This window comes from Pteropus medius, unplaced genomic scaffold (genome assembly GCF_902729225.1).
Source record: "Pteropus medius unplaced genomic scaffold, Ma_sr-lr_union100, whole genome shotgun sequence".
In the NCBI taxonomy this organism is placed as follows: domain Eukaryota; kingdom Metazoa; phylum Chordata; class Mammalia; order Chiroptera; family Pteropodidae; genus Pteropus; species Pteropus medius.
Window position 1 is genome coordinate 4,430,946 of NW_024342469.1, and position 19,520 is coordinate 4,450,465.

The 19,520-nt window shown below is 55.8% G+C and overlaps 1 protein-coding gene across 1 annotated transcript in view; it reads right to left on the reverse strand.

Annotated features, from left to right (window-relative positions):
- Positions 1–19,520, reverse strand: part of MPPED1 (metallophosphoesterase domain containing 1) — a 60,747-nt gene that overhangs the window by 17,112 nt on the left and 24,115 nt on the right. The window contains exon 4 of the mRNA XM_039863014.1: positions 7,698–7,923. Within this exon, the coding sequence (XP_039718948.1) occupies positions 7,698–7,923 (226 nt within the window). The remainder of the gene's footprint in view (positions 1–7,697; positions 7,924–19,520) is intronic.

Below are 19,520 nucleotides of genomic sequence, written 5' to 3' on the forward strand. Positions count from 1 at the left end.
GTGGCGTGTGTGTAGTGTGTGGCCTGTGTCCAGGCAGCACAGCATGGGCCGGGGACAGGGATTTCTGCCCCCGCAGACCCTGCAGACTGCCCGCTGTGGGGGGCCGGCAACCATAAGCTCCGGTGGAGGAAGCAGAAGGGACGTGGGCAGCAGCTCGGGACCACTGCGCTGGACACTGTCGGTCCTCGGGGCCCTCTCAACCTGTCTCCTGCCAGCCAGACCGGCCGGTGCCCCCAAGGGGAGCTTGGCCCGAGAGGCTGGCCGCACGGCTCCCCCAGACGGCCTCTGGACTAGGTCTGGGCTCCACACGGCAGGGCAGGGATCCCGCTGAGGGCCCCACGGTGCCTCGACCAGCAGCTCTGCGTGGCCCACTCATCTCCCCCTTGCACGGCCCTGGGGGAGAAACCGAGTCTGCTTCCCACGTACAGGACCCAGGGTCAGGGGGACCATGTCGCTAAGAGCGCCAGGGATCCAGGACTCCAAAGGCCAGCCCTGTCTGGGTTCTGCAGCCTGGCAGGGGCTCCCAGAGGGCTGGTGCCAGGGGCAAGCTGGGAAGCAGCGACCAGTGATGCTGCCCCCAGGCTGGTCGAGGCCGGCTGCCCCCAAAGCTGACCAAGCCCGGCCACCAGGCTGGAACTCAGCGCTGCCTCTGCCTGGGGCAGAGACCTCGGGCCAGTCGCCGGACATATTCGAGCCTCCCTCATCCCTCCGCACAATGAGAATTAAAAGAATCCTGCCTTGCCCCGTTGCCAGGCAGGTTAAATGGGACAATCCTGTGGCCGCTCACGGGAACTCTGCTGGAAGAAGGGCCTCGGGTACCTGCAGGGGAGGGAGTCCGCCTCTCCTGCCCAAGCACACGGGAGGCCACGGCCCCAAGCTAACACCTCCTAGAAATGAGAGATAGAGTGTAACTCATGCAGCTTTAGATGCACGGGGACTGCCAGCCTCAGGTCCCTGGCCCTGCCTACAGCTGGGCCCCCGGGGGCTTCGGGGCAAGAGCAGACCAGAAAAGGCTGCCAGCTGACCACAGGGAGGCAGGACACCTCTGCAGAGGCACGGACTTCTGTCCGTGGCTTGTCCTCATGGCCAAGGAAGCCCTAAGCCAAGAAACAGCCCTAACAGGGTCCCTGGCTGTGCACACCCACAGACTAAAGCACACACAATTCCAAGGGGCGCCCCCAAACCGGCTACACCCCCGAACTGGGTTGCCCACCGAACATAAGCATACAATCCAAAATCACAACACCCCAAACACCTCTGAGAATGACTGGCGAGAAACTAAAAACCAAACGTTTGCTGATGTAAAAGATTTTTTAAGAGACAGAGAGAAGGATTCTGTTTCAGGCACTTGGAGCGGAGTCCCAGACCCGCCATTCCTCAGGCAGAGCCAGAAGCAGGAACCGAGGGCCCGGGGCACAGCGCAGGGGGTGCCCATCCAAACTGGGCTCTCCGAAAGGGTGGCAGCCTCGGAGTCAGGGTGGAGCATGGTCATGGGGCAGGGGGCCCCGTGGGCAGAGCTGGCCTTGCTGCTGTCACCCACGGCCATCGGGCCGTGGCTGGGGACAGCGGGGGCAGGGAGGCTGTTTCAGGTGTCAGAGCCGGCCAGGACCTGCTCCCACCTCGCGTTCAGTCCCCAGGACCCAGTCACATTCTGGTGAGAAGCTTCTGTGAGGCAAGCATCTGTGGGGGTCCACGTATATCACCCTCGGTTCCGTTTTTTTAAAAAATATATATATTTCACCAAGTTAGAAAAGCAGCATTTTAGCGCCTCTCTGTGCACAGGGCAGGCGGGCTCCCCTCCTTCCTGTCCAAGCCCAGCTGGGCTCTCAGCCACGACGGGACCTTAAGCAAGGCCCGTCACCTTGGGGGCCTCAGCCTCCTCAGCTGTATAGCGAGGACAAGGGTCAGACCTCGAGATTCGAGCAGCTCGAGTCGGAGCCTCCAGGAAGCAGTGAGAACAGTTCTGGGACCACTGTGGCATCAAGGAGCACACCCTGAGCTCCCGCAGGGGACCAGTGTGAAGTCCCCAGGCTGCTGGGTTCCTGTCCCCACCCCACCCCATGGCTAGCTGTGTGCACACGGAGAAGGAAGGACATCGTAGGTTCATGCTAGAGCCCACCCCAGCCGGTCCAGGGGCCACCCAGCGCCCCCTCCACACACCTCCACTGGCTGTATGTAAACGACCTTGATCTCCCCGCCCACCCCCTCCTGGAGAGTGCAGGCAGAAAGCTGTAGAGATTTGGGGATGAGGGGGACCACCGTGTATTGAATGTCTACTGCGTGTGGAACAATTTACACACATGACCTCCTTAAATCCTAAGAACAACCTGATAAGGGGGCTATCCCTACTGTCACGTCACAGAAAGCCAAGGTTCTGACAAGGTCGCACAGCTGGGACCCGCCGCCAGGTTGTGTGTCGGAGTCTGGCCTTGCAACTAGAAGAGAGCTGGTCCCTGGGGATCCTGGCTGCCTGAGAGAAGGGGGCAGGGCACCCACCCCCCCTGCTGCCTGGCCCCAAGACCCCACCCCGCCAGGGGGGCAGCCAAGCTGAGAACCGGGATTGGCACCCAGACACCCAGCAAGGGCCCAGCAGCCACTTCTCAAAGTTTAATGTCTCAGCAGGTTTAGATTCCTTCTTTCAAAATACCAGAAGTAATTAGACCAGATGGACGAGCTGCGTGCCAACTTCACGCTCTCTTTTTTTTTTTTTTTTTAAATCAAGGCCGTTTTCAGTTAAATGAGAACAACAACAAAAAAAAATACATCCAAAACCCATAAATGAATACGGTACGTATACGGAATTTTTTTTTAACACTCAGGATTTTGTAACAGCTGAGTTCTTCCTCTTGCGATTGGTTCCCGCCCCCTTCCTCCAAGCTGCTCTCGGGGAGGGCTCAGTGCCGCGCCTGAACCTGAGGGGACCAGAAATGGCTTCCCTAGCCCTGAAAGTCACAGCGCCCTGGGCGGGTGGCAGCACAGACACATGGGCCTGGAGAGACTTGTGTCCCTTCCCTGCCAGGCCGGATGGGGAGATGTGGTGATGGACCACTGCTGGGAAGGCAGGAAATGGAATCGGGGGGTGCGGGTCTGGTCCCCAGCCTGGGGGTGACAGGCAGGCCCTTCTCTACAGAGATGGGCACTGAGGAGGAGGAAGGAACCAGTGGGCAGGAGGCGGGGGACAGGCCTGAGCAGAGTCCACACACGGACTCCGACAGAGAGACCAGGCCAGGCCTGAATTTCAACTTGAGTCCCCACGGCCTGACTTCTGTCCCTCTGTTCATTCATCCAACAGCTCTTTATTATAATGGGCCGGACGCCATTCTCGGCACTGGAGCAAGGCCCACAAAAGAGATTCAGGTCTTGCTCTCGTGGAGCCTCGAACGTTCTAGTAGTTTGGAAAAAGAGGCTTGAAAGAAATCGATTGTCAGAGCAATTCTGACAGTGCGGTCCCGGAGCCAAGTGGCAGGAGAGAGGCGGACACAGACACCGCCTGGAAGGAGAAGGGGGCGGGGCAGCCAGGAAGGATAGATTTCTGCACTTGGTACAGCACAGTGGGTGTCAATGTGCAAAAGCGTAAAACGGGACCCCACCTCACACCAGCAACGCAAGCACGGCTGGTGGGCCCAGCACCTGAGCATGAAACGCACGGTTCTGGAAGATGAAGTGGAACCATCGTCATGACTTCGGGGGAGGGAAGGCGTCTTAAACAGGACGTGAAAATCACTTACCACAAAGAAACACACTTATGCATTTGACTGCGGCAAAATTAAGAAAGTCTGGCCATCTGAAGTCACCGCCGAGAGAGAGAAAGACGAGCCACAGAGGAGGGAAAGCTGCTTGTCGCGTCACATCTGACAAAGGGGTCGTATTCAGAAAACATAAAGAATCTCTATGAACCAATAAGGAACAGCCAGACACGGACAAGAACGTTCAAAGCAATGTTATTTATAATAGTCCCAAAGCAAGGGTGGCTGGATTTGGTAGAATGGATAAATTAACCGTGGTATATTCATACGACGAAATCCTATATAGCGGTGAGTAAAGAACCAATTTTAACTGCATATGATGATGGAAGAATCTTAAGAATATAATATTGAGCATAAAAAGCAGATATGATACATATCTGGATGAGTCTGTTTTTATAAAGTTCGAAAACCAGGCGGAATCAAACTATCTCTGGGTTACAGTGACCAGACGAAACGCAGCATGCCCCATTAAAATTGAACTTCGAATAAACAACGAATAATTTTTTTAGTATAAGTATGTCCCTCATATTGCGTGTTAAAAATTATTCTCTCTCTGCCTCGCCCAGTCCTGCCGGGTGGGGTTGGTAATGCCCGGTCACAGCGGGGCCACTACAAAAACAGAATGAGAACAGCCTGGCACACACAGGGCCGGGCCTGGGCGAAGGCTTGGCACGCACGGGGCGTCAGTACTTATGGCCCCATCGCCGCCACCTATATCCTGAGCTCCTGGGTGGCAGAGACAGGCCTGATTTCAGGGGCTCCGGAGCCTTGAGAGGGGCCGGCACGCGATGACCACTGTGGGCCTCGAAGCATGCAGACTAACAAGAAGTTGAAGCCACTACAATGTAACCCGTCCCCAAGGCAGAGCATGTCTTAGTAGCCGCACTTACGAGAAAAGCTAGCCATGGTAACCATGAGTCTGCATTGGTTCCCCCTTCCTGGCTCACTGAGGTGAGTCCTCAATATCAAGGGCAGCTGGTCACACTGCCGCCCTCCCAGCACTAAAAGGACGTCCCGCTCTGCGTGTCCCTGCCTCCCTCTGCTTGCAGAGGGACCATTGGTCATAGGGAAAAAAACTGTGGCCCTCTGAGAGGGGAGGGGCTGGGAGGACACGGGAGCCCAACCACAGTGGGTCTCCGCTGACATGCCCAGGGTGACAGCCACCACCACAGCAAGAGCCAGTACAGCCTGGTTGCCCAGCCTGTGGCTTCAACTCTCCCACTAAGACACACCTGGAAGCCACACTCAGCCCCCAGAATGACCACATCCCTTAAAGGCTCCTGGCCTTGGCTTGGGCTGTCCCCTCTACCTGTCACGCCCTTCCTGGCCTCCTGTGGCTGTTGTGTGTCCCCAGCCTCGGGCTCTCCCATGGGAGCCTCCCCTGACCCCAGCTCCTCCGGCTCTCACTGAATCGAGGAATCGGTAGTTGGCGTCCATCCCCATGGGGATGCAAACCCCCTTTGGCGCCTGGGGCACGGCAGGTGTTCATCAAAGGACACTGAATAACTCCACCCTAGAGCAGACCAAGAGCCTGCAGAGTCACTCACTGGCTGGCTCTCGGCAAGCTGCACCCTCGCCTGGGCCTCCACTTGACTTTCTGTGAAATGGGGTAATTGGAGGCCTCGCCCTGCCTGGAAGGTTGAGGTATCAGCAGGAATAGAGCTGCATCCCGCCTCCGGCCTCCACCCCATGATCTCCACAGCAAAAGCCACGACCAACCTCCCAGCCTCACTCTGGGCCTGGCCTTCCTCCGGATGGGCCCATGCAGATCTCACAGAAGGACCAGAGAGGCTAAGGCACTTGCCCGAAGTCACACAGCTAAGAAGTGGGGGTGCCCCGTCCCCCACGGCCCAACTGCCCAGTCTCTGCTGTTGCTGTGACTTCTGGGCCCTGGTGGCAGGGACCTACCTTCCCAGGCACACAGGTCCCAGAGGGTAGAGCAGCAGCAGGAACAGGATAAATTTCAGTGACACGGAAGCAGATGTAAGAAATGGACTCACGAAGCGGAAGAGTTAGTAAAACTTGCCCAGCAAACGAGCACAGGTCTCCCTTCCCACCACCCGGAGCCCAAGGGGAACCAGGGCGGGGTTGCTACGTGGAATGCCAGCTCACGGCCCGCACCGTGCAGTGCAGATGAGGCGCCTCTGGCTTTCGGCATTAAGGGCTATTAAAGGACATCGGGCCCAAGAAGAGTGTGGCATAACAGGTCCTCAGAAATGCCTCCTCTCGTGCCTTCTCTGCCTCAGTTCGAATACCCCCTCCAATGGGGAGCCCTCCAGGATCTCACCTGGCCCTTCCCAAGTCCCTTCTTGGGTCCCTTCTCTGTCCTGCAGCCCCTCCCACTCCTGAAGCCTGGGGCTGAGCCCAGCATGGCATGTGCTGTGGGTGTGCACCCCGCTGGGGCAGCATTCCTCAAATTCAGGTCCCTGGAAACTCAGGACCTGGAACTAAAGAGTTCAGAACTGCCCATGCTAGAAGCCACAAAAACCAAAAGCAGGGACCACCGGTGCCTTGAGCATGGAGCAGCTGTCCTACAGCAAGACCAACAGTCGGCCTCACTCAGGCCTCAGCAGCACCAACACCGACCTCCAGCTGGCAGAGGGGACCCCAGGGCTGGCCCCGAACCCTGGCCCTTTGTTCACACATGAGCATAGAGAGCTGGACGTCAAAGGGGTTCTTTGGACCCCAGCCGTGGGGTGCACAGAGCTGCTCTGTAGGGAGAGTGGGTGGGACACTGAGTGACTCCTGTGGGCTCCCATCCCCCACTACCCTGGGCTCTGGGCAAGGCCACGTTGGAGGATGGGGTCTGCGGCAAGTAATAAGAACGATTCCTCTGCTCACAGAGAGCTTGGCGCAGGCACCGGGCTCGGGTGAACCCTCCCGACACCTTTGCCACCGTGCTCTGGGGCAGAGGCAGTGTCACTTCCATTCTGTAGGAGAGAAAACTGAGGCACAGAGAGGTTAAGTGACCCGCCCAGGGTCACACAGCCTGTAAGAGGTGAGGCCAAGATTTCAGCCCAGGCAGTTTATTCCAAAGCCATGCTGGTCTCTCTCTCCTGTGTATGGCATCCTCACCCTGCTAGCATTTGGCACTCTGTGGCTATTCCCAGCTGGGCCTCTAAAGGCCAGCCAGTCTGTCCACCTATAAAATGGGGACAATAAATCAGTCCTCACAGGCTTGAGTAAGAATTAGAAACAATGGTTATGGAGAATTTAGCCTAGGGCCTGGCTTACTGTATTTATTCAAGAATGATTTGCTGCCACCACCATCATTACTATCATCTTAATCATCACCATCATCACCATCATCACCACTATCACCACCATCATCACCACCATCATCACATCATCTACCATCATCATCACCACCACCATCACCACCACCACCATCACCACCATCACATCACCATCATCATCACCACCATCACCCATATCATCACCATCTGCATCATCATCGCCATCATCTATCACCTGCAATCACCGCAATCACCATTATCCGCACCATCACTGCATTATCACCATCGCCGTCATCACCATCTGCACCATCACCGGTTGTCCGCCATTATCACCACCATCACCACCATCACCATCCTGCATCACCATCTCATCACCACCACCATCCTGCCATCACCACCATCACCCACCACCATCATCATCATCACCACCACCATCATCATCATCATCATCATCACTGCATCATCACCATCACCATCATCATCACCGGGGCTCCTGTGGACACACTGACCATCACACAGAACAGTCATGACCCATTCTCACTTTGATCGCCACCCAGCAGGGTGACCCTCTGTGTCCCCTACAGAGAGTAAGGACTCGATGTGTACTTGTGTTTTAAACAACTGGCGGCTCCGCCCTCCTTCTGCACACTCAGCCGCAGCTCCTCCCCACCCCCAGCACGCCTCAACCCGCGGTCAGACGGCGCAGCGCACTCACCACGGGGAGCCGTAGATCCGGAAGCCGCGCACGGTGACCTCGGAGTCCTGCAGGTAGATGCAGTTGGTCAGCAGCGACTGCACATTCTCGTAGTTCTCGGGCTTCAGCTTCGACACGGATGGGAAGTAGTAAAAGTCCTGCTTGATGAGGTCAGCCATGAACTCCTGGTCGAAGGTCAACTCGTGGTTGCCGGCGATCACGATCTTGTACTCGTAGGGCAGGCTGCCTGCGGGGTGGCACAGACACACAGTGCACCGCCCGCCACACGCCCCCTGGAAGCCACAGCATGGCGGAGGGAGGGGCAGGGGAAAGCCACCAGTCTCCCTGGCAGAGCCACCCCTGCTGCCTGTCCTCCAACCTGTGCCCTTGCATCAGAGGCGGCAGCAGCCTAGGACTCCGCTGAGTAACAGGCCACCTGCCCTCAGACTAGCAGGGATTGTGGGTGGGGGGAGGGCAGGGGGCAGGCTGGTTCCTCCAGGCCTCTGAGCTGCAGCGTGACTGCCCTCGTCCTCAGAAGACCCTGCCCTGGCCCTCCACGCCTCCACTTCCCCAGCTCACTGTCCCAGGCCCCCTCTACCTGGGGATTGGTAGCCTCCACCTCCCAACAGGAACAGCAAAGTCTTTGCAGAGCCTGGGTCAAAGCTTCAGAGATCCTAGGCTCTGTGCTCGGGAAAAATTCTGGTGCCATCCCGCCTGCCATGGAGTTCCAGGTCAGAACCAAGTCCGAGAGCGGTCAGAACACAGCCGTCTGTGCGTGCCATGCGCTGAACTGGCAACGGCGTCGCTCCAGCTTGCTCTCTGCAGTCCCGGGCAGAGATTCCACGCAGAACTTCTCCCTCGCTTTCTCTGCGGCCCTACCTTGCCGATGCCCTAAGCAGGTGTGTGCAACCGCCTCTCGAGCGATCTGTCTGTGGGCTGGGATCCAGGAGAGCTGCCCGAGGCTACCACAGGCCCTCAGCCCCAGGAAACCGCCACCCACCCCTGCCCACCCCCACTGCCCCCTGGGAGCCAGCCCGACCTGAGGCTTGGGCCCTGGACTCCCCACCACCCACCAGCCTCAGCTGCTGGGCTCCCCCGCCTAGAGGAAGAGTCGTCGGTACTTGTTTTAGATTAAAAAATGAAGTATTGAAGGCGAACCCAGAGGCCCAAGGCTTTCTCCTGGGCCCTCTCAGCGGGGGTGCCCTGGGTCAAGCAAGTACCAAAGGGTGTGTAAAGGTGCCAGCCCAGCACGGGGCCCTTGGGGAGATGGGCGTCTAGGCAGAACGGTGACATTCCACAGCCAGAGACATAATCATGGCTAATGAACGACTAAATGACTTAAACTCTGTTTTTTTAAGGAGCCAGTCCCAGGGACACTAAGCTCTACCGTGTGTCTGTTTCAGCAAGAAGGTCACTTCTCTCGTCCTGAATTATGGCTAATTAGAAGGATCCCAGGGGTCCCTAGAGGGTGCACATATGAGCCCTACTATGTGCCAGCCACTGAGCCAGCACTCATCATCTCCATGGTGCAGACGTGGGAACCGCCGCTCAGGAAGCTGGGGGGTGACGCGAGAGGGGCTCTTCCCAGGGGACCTCGGCCTCCCGACTCCTCGGTGCGCAGAGACGGAGGAGCGAGAGGCCGCAGAGCTAGTGGAGATCCACACCTCACAGTGCATCTTCTCCGCTCCCGGGGGACAGAAGGGATGACGGGAAACAGCGTCATCCGTTGCATGAGCTTCCGTCAGCAACTCAATGCCAGAGCCGCCTCTGCTCCCAGCCCCGAGGGCTGTCTGCCTTCCTGGGGCCCGACACCCTCACCGGCGGATCAGGCGCCACGACTGTGCAGTCGGACCCAGCTCCCAGTAAGCCTTCAGGAAGACGTGTGCTTCCCCAGCCCTGTGGACACTCCAGGACGGGGCTCCGTGAGACTTACGGCCGTGCCATAGTGATGTTCCATGCACAGTAACTACACCTCGCACCATATTCTAACTGCAACGAAACAGAACAGCCCAGCGCCCAGCTACAGGCTTCTCCGCCCACCCCCACCCCCACACTTGGGACCTGCACGTTCTGCCTGGCCACATGCTCTATGGCGAATGGCCACTGGATGGCCACCTGATTCCCTGCCCGGCCACACGGCAGTGGGGGAGCCCAGCAGTGAGGCAGCTTTCTGCAAAACACGCAGAAAACCATCACCGCCTCAGAGCCACAGCGACGTCTTTACAGGTTTAAGAAAAAAAAAAAACAGTGTCCTCTGTTCTTCCATGTTTATCAGCTCTGGGAGGCCGTGGGACGATGACAGGCATCAGCCGTAGGTGCCAAAAGCCTGGGTTCCAGACCCAGCTCTGCCACTGAGCAGTTGTGTGACTTAACCTCCCTGGGCCTCGGTTTCCTCACCTATACGATGGGAAGGAGGCCGCCCGCCTCACCAGACTGTCGTGGGATCACACAAGAAAGCGAAGGGAAACGGACAGACACTTTCGATGGTCGAGGAAAATGTCGGCTTCCCGGGACAAGATTCTGCAAACTAGAAGCCCTCGGGCCAGACCTGCCCACGCACATATTTGGTTTGGCAAAACTATTTGGTTTTTTGAAATTGGAATTGGTTGCCAACGTAAAAAATTTGAGAGATTCCCAACAAAATGCCATTCTTTCTGTTTTCTAAAAATCAATCCGTTTTAAGATCTCATGATCCTGGCCCAGTCAGATGCTGAGGACCTGTGTCTCCCTAAGACAAGATGCAGACATCGGTTTGTCCCCATCCCTGTCTGTCCCTGCTACTCATGCCCAGTCTACCGCATGCAGTCCCTGGAGACACGAGGGGAGCAGACGTGGCCCCTGCCCCTCGGTGCTTCCAAGCGGGGGGTGGGGACCAGCTCCCCCAGTGCCATCAGCCCCCCCGCCTCACCCACCTCCTATCCTCACCCTCCTATCCACCCCACTGGGCCTGGCCCAGGGTGCCGAGCAGGTGCCTGTCCCCCAGCACGATGGCCCCAGCCACACGGGAAGAGACGTGTGTGCTTCACCCATCTCTGTCCCCGGCAGGTCCCAGCAGGTCGAGCAAATGAAGCCCCTGACAGCACCACAGGGTGACATAGCACAGAGAACCCGTCGATGGTGATGCTGCCAGCGGGGAGGTTAGAGGTCTGCTGGGGCCTGAGCGGCTGGAGAAGCATCACGGAGAGAGAAAGAGAGAGAGAGAGACGACCGCCATTTCCTGAACCCCATCATCGGGCAAGCCACCCTGGGTAAAAGGCTGGACCCTCCAATCCCCACAGACCCCACAGGTGGGCTGTTATTGCTGCCCTGTAGCTGGGAAAGTAGGCTCTGAGGTCAGGGACCTGCCCGGATCCCCAGCAGGAGAGCAGGGAGGCAACGCTGGACGTTGGTCCAGCTGACCCCACACCTCTGGGTTGGCAGCTCAGACTCCGAGGCCACCAGACCGGGTGGGGCCCTCATCAAGCCCCTGTCCACTGCCGACTGCCCTCAGCTCTGATTCTCCCCGTTTCTCCTTCACGCACCCACCCACCCCACTCCGAGCGCCGCCCCGGCTGGGGGAGCCCGAGCCACGCTGAGGTATTTATGTCATGTCTCGGACTGAGAGTGTCACTAAAGCTAATTAGCAAATGACTCCAACTGCACAGATTCATTTATCCCCACAGCTCCTGCGTACTGGGAGTTAGGGGGTGAGCAGGAAGCTGTCAGCTCTCCCCTGTCCCTTCCACCTCAGACCAGAGGAGGGTAAATGAGGTTCTTCCATCCCAGAGAAGGGGGGATGGGGCGACAGTCTCCTGTATGTGAGGCTGGCAGAGGGCAGGAACCACAACCCATTAGCAGACACCCTCAGTTATTGTCCGGTCTCTCTCAGAAAGGCAGGTGCCATGTGGCTCAGAGGCAAGGGACTAGTCCATTTGTGAACACAGAAACCATCCATCGCCATGCCCTTCTGAGCTGGAGGTCCAGCCACAAACATCTGTCTGGACGGCCACTGGACTTGGCAACTCGCCAGCTGTGCATAACTTTCAGTCATCTAAGTATTACTATCCCCATTTCACATCTGGAAATCGAGGCTCGGAGAATTTGCCTAAGGTCACACAAATCAAACCACAGAAGGCAATGGACACTTGATAGTGTTTGTGGCTTGGCCTCATGAAACTCATCCTGAAGAGGCATTCCAAGCCATCATGCTACTCTGTATTACAGTGGGTGGGTGGATGGATGGATAGATGAGTGGATGGATGATGGGTGGGTGAGTGGATGGATGGGTGGATGGATGGATGGATGAATGGATGGATATTGATGGATGGGTGAGTAGATGAGTAGATGGATGAGTGAGTGGATGGAAGGATGGATGGATGGATGGGTGGGTGATGGATGATGGGTGGGTGGATAGGTGAGTGGATGGATGATGGGTGGGTGAGTGGATAGATGGATGGAAGGGATGGATGGACGGACGAACGGACGGACGGACGGACGGATTGCACCTGACGGCAAGGAGCAGACGAGCGGACGGACGAGCGAACGGACGGAAGCCGACGGAATGACGGACGGATTTGACGGATCGACGGACGAGCGAACCGAACCTGACGGACGGACGAACGGATTGAAAGAACGGGCGGACGGGCAGTCGAACAGACCGATGACGGGAAATGACGATGAACAAGCGGACAGACGGACGGGCAGGCGGACGGACGAGCGGGGCGGACGGAAGACGGACGGCAAGCAGACGGATGACGGATGACGAGGAGCAGGACGAGCAGACGGACGAGCGAGCGGATGGACGGACGGATGGACGGATTTGACGGATGGACGGACGGATCTGGACAGACGGACGATCTGGGCGGGGCGAGCGAACGGGGCGAACGGATTTGACGGACGAACGGACGGACGGACGGACGGATCCGATCCGATCCAGGCGAACGGGTGACGAGCGGACAGTGGATGGTGGGTGGGTGGATGGATGGATGGATGGATGGATGGATGGATGGATGGATGGATGGATGGATAGATGGATGACTGACGGGTGGGTGATGAATGGGTGGATGGATGGATAGGTGAATGGGTGGGTGGTGGATGGATAGATGAATAGACTGGAGGATGGATGATGAATAAGTGGATAGATGGATGGGTAGGTGGATAGATGAGTGAGTGGATAGAAGATGGATAGGTGAATAGATGGAGGATGGATGGGTGGGTGGATGAATAAATTGATAGAGAGAGATAGTTAAATGTATTTATAAATCAGTCGATCCATCCTGAGCTAGCTCTGTCTCCTTTATGTTAACTGACCTCTGTCTCCCTGGACCCCGCCCTCTCCTCTAGACTTTTCCTCCAGCTGCCCCGGCAGGGCATGTTTTCCAGACCCGCCTCCCTCACCCATCACCCTGACCGTCCACCTCTGAATCTCCTCCGGTTGGACCTGCTCTCTTGCAGGTGGGAGTAGAAGAGCCAGAACTAAGGCTCTGGTATGGCTTGACTATACTCACACGGGGTGAAGAAGTCCCCTCCTCTGTTCTAGGGCTGCTCCCTCTGTTGTTATGGCCTAAGGCTGGCTTAGCCTTCAGGTGCTCACGTCATCCCGCAGCTCTTACCATCCCGACCATGGATAAAATACCCAACACCTAGTCATCACAGGCTTTCTTACTCAGCTTCACTATCCCCTCCTGCATTCGAGCAGTAAACGAGGGGAGTGTTTTGGTGACCTCAATACTCGATTGATTTGCAGGGGCTTCATGGGTAATAAAATGAGTTGAATACAAGTCGTCCCTCCTAATGCCTGCACACGGAGGAAACCAATGTCCCCTCGGCCCCTTCCTGCTGCTATCTTTCCGGGCAGTGAAGAGGGCTGGCCACGAGGCAGCCTCCCCGGTGCCCAGATGGGGGAGCCTGCCCTGGCGAGGGGCTGGACGTGCCCGAGTCCCAGGAGAGGGGGTGTTCTTTAGGCTGGTGTGAAAGCAGATTAGGCAGTGTCAGCCCTGGAGATGAGAAAGTCCGGTCCCTCCGTGGACCAGAAGAAAGATAGCCAGCCTGAAATGCCCCAGGCTGGGCACAGGAGACGGCAGCTCAGGTGTCGGGGTGGCTGTGCCCGCTCAGTAGGGCTCCGAGAGGGGACAGATGGGACCAAATGCCTTTGCTTACCCACAACAAAGGCACAGATCCAGCCAGCCTATCCCAAAATCCCACTCAGCCAGAAACTCACGTTCCTCCCCAAAGCTGGGCCCTGTTGTAAACACCCCCCAGCGCGCGCGCGCGCGCACACACACACACAGACACACACAGACACACACACACTGGTCAGCTGTCCACAAGCCCCAACGGAGCATGAGCTGTGTTCCAGAGCCTGTATGAGGCACCATCGAGGACACTGATAACCAAGACTCTCAATCATGAGATCAATACCAAAAGTGACACGCAGAGGTTCCAGTCCACACCACTCACTGGAAAGAGGAGGAAACTGGAGCTCAGACAGGGGAAGGGACTTGCCTGAGGTCACGCAGCAAGACAGCGGAGAGCAGGGCCTTGAACCCTGGCCTCTCGCCCTGGGAGTGCCCAACAGCAGCCACGTCGGCCACTGGGAGGACATGCCCAACGAGCTGGGGACTAGAGAGATATGAGGACATTCAGGAAGAGTGATGTAGCAACTTGAGGGATCGGTTAGGTCCTGGGCCAGGGGGGCCTCGCTGGATGGGCCAGGATGCTGAACTCCCAACCTCTAAGAAGCACCAAGTCCCCACAGAAGCCAGCACGAACTCTCCCTGCTTTTCGGAACTGGTGGCCATTGCTACGTGTTTGTATTCTGCGAGAGGTCCAGGCCGGCTTCCCAAAATGCTCCGTTCCTTGTCAGCCCAATTATTTGAGGTCCTGGCATTTGCCAGCCATGGATTTCTTGGTGGTAACAAATCAGCAGAGCACTAGAGGATGACATATTGTTTTAACTTTTCATTTGCCACGTAGATCCAAAGAGACGTGCATCCACATATAGATCCCATATGGCAGGCAGCAAGTGTACATGGTATTCGGGGCCCGGACAGGATGCCGGCGGAAATCCCCGCTACTCATGCTTCCCAGATTAATCTCCCTCCAAAAGGTTGCAATTCTTTATTGCCAGCACTCACCCCTCCCTCTTCACGAAGCGCTGCCTGCACACCGCACAATCGGTTAAATTCAACGAGATACGCACAAGCGTCCCCATGATCCGTGCCATTCCAGGGCGGCGTGCGGAGCCCCCGGACTTACAGCATTCCCTAAACGCGGCGACAATCAAGCAAATGCCCACCTACGCCTCTCCTGCCCGTTCCCGCCAGGCAGGACATCGCAGAGCGGGGAGGAATAAAGAGACGGCCTAACGATCTCTGGTTGCATTTTTACTACGTCTCGGACAGTTCCGTGTTTAAACACTTGCCGGCGTCCGGGGGGGCCGTCTTAGCAGACTCCCCGGAATGGCGCACGGTCTGGGATGACGCGGGGAGAGCGTGAGCCCCACCGCTCAGCTCTGGGCCTCTCGACGCAGGTTGGGCACCCCAAGGACGGCGCTGGAGTCACACGGCCCCGCACGCACGGGGGACACAGGCCCGCGGTGCCAGCAAAGGGAATTCCGTGTGCCGCCTGCACAGGCAGGGGACATCTGAAGGCACTGCGGGTTGATGGCCAAGGCCGGGTTACGGGAACGCAGTGCCCGGCTGTGCCTGCAGAATCTGGTTTTCGCTGCCCTGCGGTGAGCATGTCCCTGTGCCAGGCTCTGCGATAAGCGATTTACACCGGATGCTCCTAGATACCGCAGGGGAGCAAGGGCCATTCGCCCCACAACACGGAGGAGAGGCCGTGCGCAGAGCGGTTAGGGGTGCGCACCCTGGAGCCTGGAGCCTGAATCCCACCTCTGCCTCCTCTGAGCCTCAGTGTCCTCCTCGGTAAGACAGGAATGTTGGGGTTCCCCACAGGGTTCTTACAGTGATCTCACCGGCAAAGTCGAGAAAGCCCGTGTTGAACTTACATGGCAGACACGGAAACGCATGAGGAGGAAGTCTGTACTCACAGAGCCCTAGAATCAGGAGGCACGCGGGGCCACGTGGGTGGCCTCAGGCTGGTGGTCGGAGGCAGAGGCGCGACAGGAAAACGTGGGCAAGAGCCTTTACCGAGGTCTCCAAGGGCAGGAGGCAGGTGGGCAGGGGGAGGGGCACGGAAGCTGCCCCTACTTGTCTGCTACCCGGCCCTGGGGTGATTGGGGCAGGGGCATGGAGCCCCAGACAGGAGGTGGCTGGGGGTGGGAGGTCCGGATGCACTGGTCTGCATGCAAAAACCCCAAAGGCGAGTCTTGTCCTCTAGAATTGGTTAACCCTGGGAGGGGCAGCCCCTTCAGGGTCAGCCGGGCCCCAAGATGTCAAAGCATCAGAATACAGAAAAGTAAAGGCCTGATAATGCAAGCTGGACGTTAGCCATGACCATGGGCCGTCAGGAGCACGGAAGGCTGTGCTCTGCTCCAGGCCAGAAATGCTGGCTGGGACGATGGAGGACCAAGGAGGCTAAGGCCAGGTCATCGGCCTGGGGCCACGCAGAAGCTCCTGGACTCCAGGTCACCTGCCGAGAGCTGGGTGTCAAGACCCGCTGTGGGACAGCTGCATCCTGGAGTGGCAGACGCTCGCCGAGCGGCAGGCCGGCCCCAGCACCCAGGCTCACCCAGCCTCACCCAGCCCGTGTGGGCCCTATGCAGGAGGGTGCTGGATTCACTACTCAGCACTGGTGCCCATATTTAAAAGGCAAATGCGATTTTTCTTCTGTTCCATCCTAATAGCCAAAATGTTTAACTTTCAAACATTTGTTTTTCCTGGGAAATGTTTTAGAAACAGGAACATTCCGTCCCGATCATCTTTAAACGCTTGTTTCCATTGCTACTGCAGAGCGCCTGTGACTTTAGGCTGAAAGGGACAGCCAAGAGGTTTCTGTGTTTTTCCTCCTCAAAATAAGGCCGCCTGCTGCCGGAAAGATTTCATGAGACTCTCTCTGGAAGTCACAGCCTGGCAGAACACACATGCCCAAAGATGGCCATGAGAGGGTCCCCAGTGACCCTCACAAAGGGTCAAGCTGGTAACCATGCATGTAGCATGCGTTCAGAACTTGAGGCTACGGCGCCCCCTCCAGGCCAGACCCTGTTGGTGCTCTGACCTCACTTCTTACTGCGGACACCACCACCACCCACCCCCAGGGACCGTGCACCCACCCCCAGGCTGCTTAAAGCCTCCTGACACTTGCTAATGCCATTCCATCCACCCAGGCCTCCTTCCTGTCCCTCTGTCCGAGTCAACTCCAATTCAATTCATCCTTGGTCAGTTGTCCCAAGGGCCACTTCCTCCAAGATGCCTTCCAAAGAAAAGGTTTGCTCCCCAACGTGCCTGGGTTGCCTGAGTGCCTAGAATAATGAATGAAAAAAAGACCCACACCTGAGGCCCATTAGCCAGGTCACATGCAAAGGACGAGGTAGCCAAACGACAGTGGAAGTTTGAAACTAAAAGAAAATGGAGAAATGCCTTTCGAACGATGAGGCAAACGAGCAACGCAGAGTTCTACACCCAGACAAACTGTCAGCTAAGACCGAGGACAGAACGAAGGCTTTTTCCTGACCTGCAATGTTACCAAACGTTTATCTCCAGTGCATTCTGTTTCAAAAAGCTCCTGGAAGGTGCATTCCACCAAAATGAGGGAGTAAACCAAGAAAAAGGAAGCCGTGGGCTCCCAGAACCGGGGGCTCCCAGCCAGAAAAGAGGCAAAGGGAGAAGACGGTGAAGGGCCGTCTCAGGATGACGATGGCACACGGACCTGGAGGTCAGTCCAGGCCTGGGAGGGGTCAGAGGCTCAGGAAGTACAAGAAAAACAAGCCAACACGTGGCCCAGCCCAGCTCGCCATGATGTGCAGGGGCATCTTAAGCTGCAGGAGACACAAACGAACCATGATGGGTACATAGGAAAACAAGCATGCAAAATAAATGCTACTTACACACCACACACACACACACACACACACACAAAAAATTTTTGTACAATGAATATTTAACCAAAAACTGTGCTGACTATATTAAAAGGGTAGGAGAAAGAACATGTGTATAGGGGTGGAGAGGCTAAATCTCTAAATCTTCGTTTTTCATTGTGAGAATTAACAAGTAATATTTAAAACCGGAAAAGTCAAAGGATAGCGACGTAAGGTCGTTCCTTAGAGACACTTAGAGACACCGTGGTCATAAAAGCAGCAGCTACCAGAGTGGCAGTGAGGACAGCAATGCTGGCTCTGTCATGAGCCTCCGGCACTTTGTGACTTGTCGGGCACCTGTATTACCATAATGCAAATACGATTTTAATTAAGTTAAAAGACGGTGCTGGAGGCCAGGCCGCCCTTCCCCACCTCCTAAGTCTGTCCCGTCCCTTCATGCGCTCTGCCTGCTGCTCAAAACCTGGAACCAAATCAAACGGGGTCCCAGTTAAGACCGATATGGAAAGACAGAGCAGGCAGGAAACCTAACCTGGGTGACTCCTCTGAGGTTCTGAGGGTCTAAGTACTGGGATTACTCTGGCAGCCAGGTTCAAAGTCAGGGGACCTGGCTGAGCAGCTCCTCACCTGGGCAGGTCGGGCAACCATTAACGACACCATAGGTGTCAGCTGCTGAGAGTCTGAGGAAGGGTCCCTCACGCCCTGTTTCTACCCTTCGCAACAGTCTCACGAAATGGGCCCTGTTCGGGCAGGTGAAGAAACTGGGGCTCGGTGAGTTAAATAACTCAACGGTTGGGAAGCGGAGAAGGAAGAGTCTGATCTATTTTTGCTGAAGCCCATAATTTCTAGGTCTGTATCACAGCCACCGAGACATATTACACGTGACAGAGCTTCTGTATTACACATTCCTCAAAAAAAAAGAAAGAAAAGGGTCGTCGCCATATACTTGAGTCCTTACGTCTTCCCTGTGACGAGGCTCTCTCAGTGACTTTATTTCAAACCACACAATATTTTGGAGAGCGTGTGGCCGTTGTAAACAAGCCTTTAAAGACCAATTTTTAAAAGCAATACAGATGTTAGAACAAGTTAAACGAATTTGGCAAGAGGACAGGATACACAAACAAGGCACGGAACAACCAGCTGCATTTCTACACGCTAACAATGAACAATCCAGAAAGGGTTTTAAGAAAACAATCCCATTTGCAATGGCATCGAAAAGAATAAAATACTCAGGAATAAACTTAACCAAGGAGGTGAAAGATCGGTATGTTGAAAACTACGAAACATTAGCCAAAAGGAGATTAAAGAAGACAGAGTAAATGGAAAGACATCGAGTACTCGTGGGTCAGAAGACTTCATGTTGTTAAGATGTCAATAACACCCAACGCGACCTACAGATTCAACGTGATCCCTACCGAAATCCCAATGACATCTCTTTCAGAAATAGGAAAGCCATCTAAAATTCATACGAAATCTCAAGAGACCTTGAAGAGGCAGAATAATCTTGAAAAAGAAAAATAAAGTTGGAGGTCTCATACTTCCTGATTTCAAAACCGATGACAAAGCTACAGTAATTAAGACGCTACGGGGCTGGCAGTAGGACAGACATATCAATGGCATAGACTAGAAAGCCCAGAAATAAATGCTCACACACATGGTGAAATGATTTTCGGCAAAGGTAACAAAACCATCCATCCAATGGCAAAAAGACAGTCTTTCAACAGATCGTGCTAAAAATAATGGATATCCACATGTAAAAGAATAAAGTCGGACCCTTATCTTACACAATATACAAAAATTAATTCAAAATGGAACAAAGACCTAAAGTAAGAGCTAAAACTATAAAACTCTTAAAAGAAAGCATAGGG